At 44.1% G+C, this 9,107-nt stretch overlaps 1 protein-coding gene across 2 annotated transcripts; it reads left to right on the plus strand.

Annotated features, from left to right (window-relative positions):
- Positions 1-528: 528 nt before the first annotated feature.
- On the plus strand, positions 529-8,826 carry CNR1 (cannabinoid receptor 1 (brain)). Of its 2 annotated transcripts, none has more exons than XM_010565704.1 (2): positions 529-617; positions 6,148-8,826. In XM_010565704.1, the coding sequence occupies exon 2, from the start codon at positions 6,209-6,211 to the stop codon at positions 7,628-7,630; it is 1,422 nt and encodes a 473-aa protein (XP_010564006.1). In that variant the 5' UTR covers positions 529-617; positions 6,148-6,208; the 3' UTR covers positions 7,631-8,826. The 2 variants fall into 2 exon arrangements, with proteins under 2 accessions (XP_010564006.1, XP_010564005.1); XM_010565703.1 differs by lacking the exon at positions 529-617 and having other exon boundaries at positions 6,209-6,274; positions 6,350-7,855.
- The last annotated feature ends 281 nt before the right edge of the window (positions 8,827-9,107 follow it).

Consider the following 9,107-nt stretch of genomic DNA (forward strand, 5'->3'; position numbering starts at 1 on the left):
GGGCAGCTGTCCCTGCTCTTCCCCCTGCAGCTGGCTGGGATGTGGGAGACACATCCTTGGTTTGCTTAATTCAGAGAAGGGGCTTCAATCTAAGCCTCTCAGTCACAACGCGTGCACCCTGCCTGCTGGAATATCAGTTAGTGCCTTTATTTCTGGATGTTTAACTCATGATCCCACGTGGAACAACTGGAGCGGTTTAGAGATGGGCGGCAGAACAGAGAGGCTGCCAGCACGCTCACCTGGCTTGCAGGAGGGCAAAGTTCGGGTCCTTCACCCGCACCAAACCAGGACTTCAACCTCGCTTTTGAACCTCTCTGATCTTAGACAGATGCATATGCCCCGGCTGTTTGGGAGGTAAGGCACAGCCTTTTTTCTCTGTGCCTGCACGTCACCTGTGGTAAAACTGGTACACACATCTCGCCAACAAAACTTTGGAGGGAGGAAATAATGTTATTTCTTTTAAAAACATTGTCGGTCACTGATTAATGCTCTGTTTTCCCCCTTGTTTTGTTTTTGCCGTTCAGATTGTCAGCTGCTGGATGCTGGCGGGTGTCACATAGGGGCAGTTTGCCCCCAAATTAGAACAATTCAGCCCCTATCCTGCTAGCGTGCAAATGGTACGTTAACTAACATAACCATGTAGCTGTTGTTGCTTGCTAATTAAGGTTCAACTTGCCAAAGATATCATCACGTTACATAAGAACAAAATTTGGTTCAGTACTTGCATGCCCTAGTTTACCCCATAGCCAGTAGTGCCTTGCTGTAACTGGAAGACAGCAGCCCTCATTTGCTCCTCTCCTAGTGTCTGTGGTCCTTCCCGATCCCTCATGCAGAGAAAATTCCCACGGAAGTGAATGCAAGTTTTCCTGAATTAGGAGTGACAGCGTATTTGCTGTTTATAGCCTAGGAGTAGCACAGTGTTGGAGATGGAGTAGTAAAACAGTAAATAGGATAGGGGTAACATTGCTTTCACATTCTTTTCAACATGTGTTTTTTCCTTGCTCGGTGTTCCCGAGCCTTTGAGTGCCATTTCTCAGACTGCACATTTCTTTCTCCAAGGCTTAGAAACCTTGTTCTGTCCTCGAAGCAGTATCATTCATTGCCATATGGGATAAGGTAATTATTAGCCATATAAATTTTCATTTTATAGGACAGTTCTAATTCCTGGAGGCCAACAGTTACTATGGTAGATCTCATTTCTCTCAGCTGACTACGCAGGAGTATAAATTACTGCTGTTTCTCCTGTGGTAGTACTTTGCAGAGCCAGTTTGGTAGGAGTCCCAGTGTACTGGGCACTATGCGAACTTAGAAGATAAAGCTCTTCTCTGAAGGACTTACAAGCCTTATAACGTGTAAGCAAAGAGAATGCATTTACATATTTTTATGCATTCAAAAACTATGTTTCAATTATACCTACTTGTCCTTTAGCCTGTTCTTAATTAGCTGTGGGTATCGTAGAAGAAATGTATAGACATAGAGATCAAAATATTTTCTAAAATAGAAGCTAGAAGGGTTTGATTGCAGATTTCCCTTTGTTGTTTTGATTCCTTTTCTTGCCACGTCAACATTTTTGCAGTTATCGGTAGCATCATTGTATTGCTCATAATTACTTTCCAAGGAAGAACGCAAATATTCACTATTTCTATTCAGGCTATTAAAATTGCTCTATCAATCATCCTGGTTGGAATATGATAATAAATTCTTCCCTTTCTTTAGACAACAATAAAAACTTTCCAGCCCTCCCTCTCCCCCAGAACAACAGGAGAAGGTAGGTAATAGCATTTTAATGAAGTTGCATTCTTGTGTTCCTCGAGTGAACTGGTCCTGTGGACCAACGAGAAGTCCAGGGGAGGTATAATTCCCCGTGTTGTCCGAGCCGAGTTAGCAGCCTTTTACGTATCACATATTTTAGATTTTACCTAAGGGGTCTTCATATTCAGATAGCATCCAAGCTTTTTTAAGGCTGTATGTAACCACACAGCAGAGGGCAGTGCTAAGACTTGCCCCCTCACCTCTTCACTGGTTCTTTTGCTTTGAGGGCAGAGCCTTACAAAGTTGTGTCTTCAACCGATGTTTAACACCTCCTGTGTTTGAACCCCGGTAAAGCAGGCTGGAAGAAAGGGCTGGAGGAGGTTAAATGCAGGTCTCTGCAGACAGCTTAGCCGTGTGTTTGTAAAAGCCACTCCATCTAGTGGCAGTCCCTTTGCACAGCTGGTCCGGCAGTGCCCATCAACAGCTGCCCGCTGATGGGAGAAAAGTCTAAAATGGTGTTCAGCTACGGGTTTTCTGGTTTTGGTCTTCAAGATAAAAGATGCTTGAAATGTTGTATCCGTTGTTTAATCCTTACCCGTAATCATAATTCATTACTTGCTGCGAATTGCTGCATGCAGTCATGGAAATATATCGAAAATTTTGAGTGCCGGCATCAGCGCGGGCTCTTCCTCATCTTTAATCAATGCTTCAGTTCTTTTTAAAGCTGTTTTAAAGTGAGTGAGGTGGTAGAGCTCATTTAAGGAAGGGATGAAGCGGAGAGCTTTGGAGACTCCAAGGCTGTGTTGGAAGAGCGGACTCAAAGGCCCGCTGACTCCCTCGCTGCCGCCCTTGGCGTAGGGGACCTGGCTGCAGCACACGGCCATCTCCCCAGCCCGTCCAGAGAGGACAGAGCTGTGCAGGGGACCCTTGTCCTCGAGGGAGGCTGTGAGAAGCCACAGAGGCTCCCAGGGTATTTCATGTAGAGATGGTCATGGGTCTTGAGCAGGATCGGGTCGGGTTGGTTTGAAGCCAACTGCAAAGAGCAGTGTGGCCACGTGGCGTGGGCTGTCCTGTTGCCTGCTCGTCACTCCAGGTTCGGACAGAAGAGCTCAGAGCCAAAATTTGTACGGCACTGGCACGTGCACCTGACCAAACGAAAAGACTAGGAACTAGACCGCTGGTTCTGCCATTGGCTTTTCAGTCTGTGTCAAATCGTGCAACACCTCAGACTGTGACCTGGACTCTCCTGACAACTGCAGTGCCAAAAGCCCGGTCTTGTTTTCACTAGACAGCTGTGGAAAACCTCGCTGATCGCTTCAGTGCCTTTCAGTATTGTAGCTTATACCGGGACAAGCCAGTATCTAAATTAAAATAAACAAAATTTCAGTAAAGTGCAATTCCAGAATGGACGAATGGCTGTTTTATTGCAACTTTAATAAAAATCAACTGCTACTTGAATAGGTGCATGCACGCATACTGCTAGAAATTTCCAATTATGATATTCCCAGCAGCAAACAAAAACAAAATTAATGTCAGCTGCATCCCCCAAAGCCTAAACTACACCACTAATGAACTCCCAAGTACTCTCAAACAAAACTCTCTTTGCAGAGAAAATCAGGTGGAAATTACTGTAATAATCTCAATGTAAAAATACAGAGGGAAAAAAATCATTGAAATTCAGAGTAGGACTTGCGTCTCCTGATCCCATTAACAGTGTTGTTAGCATAGCATATGCATGCATAGTGATATTGTCACATAACTCACTGCCACCTTCAAAAGAGCACACAGGAATTTGTGTTCTTTCATTTGTATTTCAAACAAAGGTAGGGGTTGCACGGCGGCTTGCACCTTATTCTGAGGAAGTCTATACTTACATGACTCCGGCAGGAACCAGCTACCTCCTAACAATTTGTTTGTCTGTCTAGCAGAAGTGCTCAGTTGCATACAATTTTTGAAGCTTTACTCGAACATCATCTTGACATGGGGCTGTGGCTTTAATCATTGAAATGATTGTCTTTCTTCTGTCAGAAATAAGCTGGAATAACAGAGAATACCACAGCCATCTTTACGTGTTTTTAGAACTACTTGATTTAATATTTTTTGGGTAGTTTTCAAATGAATAACACATTCGTCACTTCTGGTTTTAAATTAGTGTTACAATGCCAAGTTTAAAGTTGCCAGACTTCACCCAAAGCAGATTTGTCAGCTGTCAGCAGGGTCATCTTTGCAACATGTAACATCTGTAAATTGTCCTAGGAACAGCTGTAAAGCACCTTCTGGAAGAAAAGCACCTTATGTATTGGATTATTGCTGTTCATTTTTAATGTGTGCTTCAGTCACATTTCCTTCCCTGACTGCTCACACCCTCAAAATTAAATTCCTTAATACTGTCTGTCTCGCTAATAATTATGTTGTTATTTGCTGAGCAAACGATGTCTGCAAAAGCTGACACAGCCAGTGTGTATTGTGTGTTAGACTATCCCGGTAAGGCTTGTTTGTACTCATCCTTGTTTGCAGCACTGGAGTTGCAGTGTCTTCTGGATGTCTAGGTTCATATATTCCCTTTAATACTCAGTGTCCAGACCTGCTGAATCAAATGCAAAACTTTAAAGAACTGTGGAAAAAGTCATGAGTGTTCAGATGCTATGTGTAAGTGCAGTATAAATATCTCATCAGCCAAATGATCTCTGCTTGTTTTGGAAATGCGCATGATTTCTTCTGTTTTTAAGTGTTGGTATTGTTCTAGAGAGGAACCCTTTTCTTCTTTCTTTCAGTTTTTATGGGAAAACAGCTGTGGTACTTACTGTGCAAGTTTCCTCTTTAGGAGTTGGGGTGATCAGTACTCTGGGTTTTGGCAGATAATCCTTCGTGGCCTTTCTGGCCATTTATTGTGAGTTGTGTAAAGTGAACAGGTTAAGTCAGTACAAGCCTATATGTGGCATCTGGGATTTCCTGAGTGTCACAAACAATTTCCTCCATTCTCAAAGCATGAAGAAGCTTGGTTTTGCTCCTGTTGCTGATGTAATCTTCAAGGTGTCCCATAGCAGATGCAGAATAGCTGTAGCACACCAAAGCAGTGATTCTGGGTCTTCTTTACATTCAGACCACTCTCAGCCACTCTGGCAGTGGAAGGGGGCCCTAAAGCAGATGTTCAGAGCATATTCAAGACATGTTACATGGGCAAAGTTATATAAAAGAGCACAGCATGAGAAGAGCTGTAAGACCTGTCTTACATGTTGATGCATGTAAGATGCTCAGATGCTGATGAGGGTGCTCTCTCAAGGGTACCCTGACCGGGAATTGCAGCCTGCAGTTAATCACCATCCATGAGCAAAGGCTGGGCATGATGGGACTCAGAGACCACTGGGTACCCAAGGACCTTCTGCTGGGCTCCCCCTTTCTGAGGGGACAGAATATTTTTGAGGGTGTCCCCAGTGGGACGAGTTACATTTCCATGCTTCTCACAGGAGCAGTGGCTCCTGGTCCCTTTTGCCTGGAGTTTTGGCCAGAGCTGCACTCTGACCCAAACTTGGCACCATGTTTTTCTAGGCAAGCGTGAACTGCCCTGATTGAGGCTTCTGATCTATGCAGAACGGATCACTGGTGCACTCGCTGACTTAGCAGTGCTGGTCACCTTTCCTGAAACTGCGGACAAGGCTGGGTAACAACCCGCCTCCCCCATATAGCCCAAACATCCCATTTACCTTGGTTTGCTTAGCAGAAGGAAGGACTAGAGTAATGAAGCTATATCTAGATCCCTTTTTTTGTGGATGAAGTACCTTGCTAATAAATTTGCAATAACAAATGCAGGATGTTAGTAGACCTCAGATTGCTGTAACAGGCTAATCTGAATATACAGGCATACGGGGTGAACTGTGAAACTTAAGAGTGCATGGCTCTTTCCCTGTTCCCTCTCTGTTGTCAGGTTTTCAAAACCCTCGGTGCCTTTTGAAAGAAAAGCAATGAAGGTGATGATTCAGTTTAATGCTGCTCTTGCAGTGGCACCTTGGTATTATCTAAATGAAGCAAGCCAAAGGAATATTGGTCAGCAAGGTACTTTGCAATCAGAAGCCAAGTTCAGATCTAGAGAAAAATACCTTTCTGGTGGAGTGGCTCAGAAGGTTTTGATGAGAAATGAAAATTACTTTCCTGTGGAATACTCAGTTCCCTGTGCCTCTGTTTTTCACGTCGCTTCTTAGTGTAACTCAGTTTTAGTGAAATCCAGGTGATTTCTTTCTAAGTGCTCGACTCACCCGGATTCCCACAGGTGGCAAAGGCTAGGCCTGCACTGAATACAAGCAAAAGGTTGATTTTGTTTGACACAGTCAAACTAAGTTGTTTGTGGAGTTTGTCTCCCTGTTTATCTTAATGAAGTCTGATCTTTTCCCCTTCTAGGATTTCCTCCAATGCATTTTTCCCTCCCCCAAGTCCTTCTGAAACCAACAAGACTGGGGTTATGAAGTCAATCCTAGATGGCCTCGCAGATACAACTTTCCGAACAATCACGACAGATCTCCTTTACGTGGGCTCCAACGATATCCAGTACGAAGACATGAAAGGCGACATGGCATCCAAGCTGGGATACTACCCCCAGAAGTTCCCCCTCTCTTCCTTCAGGGGTGATCCTTTCCAAGAAAAAATGACTGCGGGAGATGATCCCCTGTTGAGCATTATTCCCTCCGATCAGGTCAACATCACAGAGTTTTACAACAAGTCCCTGTCCACGCTTAAGGATAATGAGGAGAACATACAGTGTGGGGAGAACTTCATGGATATGGAGTGCTTTATGATCCTGAACCCCAGCCAGCAGCTGGCCATTGCCGTGCTGTCACTCACCCTGGGCACCTTCACGGTCCTGGAGAACCTCCTCGTCCTGTGCGTCATCCTCCACTCCCGAAGCCTCCGGTGTAGACCCTCCTACCATTTCATTGGCAGCCTGGCTGTGGCCGACCTCCTGGGCAGCGTGATTTTTGTCTACAGTTTTGTGGATTTCCATGTTTTCCACCGGAAGGACAGCCCCAACGTCTTCTTGTTCAAACTGGGTGGAGTTACAGCCTCCTTCACCGCCTCCGTAGGTAGCCTTTTCCTCACGGCAATAGACCGGTACATATCTATACACAGGCCACTAGCTTACAAAAGGATTGTTACCCGACCAAAGGCTGTCGTAGCGTTTTGTGTGATGTGGACCATCGCTATTGTAATAGCTGTTCTTCCTCTGCTCGGCTGGAACTGCAAAAAGCTCAATTCTGTTTGTTCGGACATATTCCCTCTCATCGATGAGACATACCTGATGTTCTGGATCGGGGTCACCAGCATCCTCTTGCTGTTCATTGTCTATGCCTACATGTACATACTGTGGAAGGCTCACAGCCACGCTGTTCGCATGATTCAGCGGGGCACACAGAAAAGCATAATCATCCAGTCTACGGAGGATGGTAAGGTACAGATCACTAGGCCCGATCAAACTCGAATGGACATCAGGTTAGCCAAAACCTTGGTCCTTATCCTAGTCGTTTTAATCATATGCTGGGGCCCTCTCCTCGCCATCATGGTGTACGATGTCTTTGGGAAAATGAACAAGCTCATCAAGACTGTCTTTGCCTTCTGTAGCATGCTCTGTTTGCTGAATTCGACAGTGAATCCCATCATCTACGCTCTGAGGAGCAAGGACTTGCGACACGCCTTCCGCAGCATGTTCCCCACCTGCGAAGGAACTGCGCAGCCCCTCGACAACAGCATGGAGTCTGACTGCCAGCACAAACACGCCAACAACGCGGGGAATGTGCACAGGGCTGCCGAGAGCTGCATTAAGAGCACAGTTAAGATTGCCAAAGTTACCATGTCTGTCTCCACGGACACAACTGCCGAAGCGTTGTAAGTCACAGACTTCTCAGCATTGCGAGAAAAGGAGTTAGTTTAAAAAAAAAAAAAAAAATAACAACAGAGAAAACCAAACCCGTGGCTTAACGTGTTTGTACCCTCCTGTAATATTTTTTTTGGTTTGTCATTGTAAGCTGAGCAATGATTGTGTTAAGAGCATTACCATCAGCCAGTTCTTCAGGTTTTACAATTAGGGATTCAAATTTTCAAAAGTTTTTTTCTCAAAAAGTGTTTACTGAATAATAGTAAGTTTCCTGAAAGAGCACAGAGAAAATACCAGGTTAGCAACGGTTCCTTTTGGGGTTGTGAAGAAAAATTGTGAAACCTAATTGAAAACTAATGCATCCTAAACCAATACCACGAAATAAGAAAAAAAGCCTTGTAATCATGCTGTTCATTTCAATGTGAAGTGTATTTCACGTCTGTAAGTAATAAGAGTTTTTGATTTTTTCCAAAAGCGGCAGTGCTGAGTTTTAGAGGTTTTGTAAAACGTGTCGTGTCCTGTGAATTGTATGCTGTTTTATTCTGTGTTATTGATATTTGTCTGATTAAACAAAGTGATAAGGTAGACTTCCGTGGAAGTAATGTGAAATGTGATATGTAAACCCCATTGAAAACACTTACTGTATTTGAAGAATTCCTATGAGCTATTTTGGAAATTTTACACTTTTAGTGGTCTTCTGTGGACTTAGAGGAGAGGCTTTGTGTTCTACTAAAATTATTTCCCCACTACCTTTATACTTTCACATGCATACGAGCGTAACAGCAACAAAGGAATAGAGGAGGAAAGTAAGAGAGGAATGCATTGGTTCAGACTTTTAAATACCACTGCATTTATACAGAAGGACGTTTATGGTTTTACAGACTATCGCCCTGCTCTTGGGCGTTGCGTGAACACGAACACTGAAAAGCGAAGGTCCTGGATATTGGCTCCTTTAACAGGCAACTGGTTTGAAGCCACGTGCTGGTGCTGGACCACTGAAGACAGCATGTGTCAGACTCAATGTGCGATGTTATCACTGTGCAGTCAATGTATACTTGAAGTGTGTCGCATTCCTGTATCCCAGGTTTAAGCAGATTCAGAGCCTGAGATGCCAAACTCCCGTCTTCACTAAAAGAGGAGGAAATATTGTCAGACTTAGACATTTTCTTATTGTGTGAGCGTGTATATAAATAAATATCTATGTGTGTGTATGTGTGTGTGTGTGCGTGTGTGTGTGTGTGTGTAAGTATACTAATCAGTGTGAGTCATGGTAGCATAACTAAGATAGGACACTATGACCAAATGTAAACTGTATTTCTTGTTGCACGCTTTGCACACAAATTCTGTTTCTAAAATTGAGTTCTTCCAACTGATTACTGATGAAAGTACCGTATTAAGAACATCCGCATCCACTCTGAGAGGTGTATCCATGTGCTAGAGAAAGCAACCTTTCAGTTGTACTTGAGCGTAAGAGGAACAAGAGGCAGAGCGT

This window comes from Haliaeetus leucocephalus, unplaced genomic scaffold, assembly GCF_000737465.1.
Source record: "Haliaeetus leucocephalus isolate CR32 unplaced genomic scaffold, Haliaeetus_leucocephalus-4.0 Scaffold195, whole genome shotgun sequence".
Taxonomy (NCBI): Eukaryota; Metazoa; Chordata; class Aves; order Accipitriformes; family Accipitridae; genus Haliaeetus; species Haliaeetus leucocephalus.

What these genes read in the sequence shown, in the direction of transcription:
- CNR1 (XM_010565704.1), top strand. Translation starts at nt 6,209, where the DNA reads ATGAAGTCAATCCTAGATGGCCTCGCAGATACAACTTTCCGAACAATC.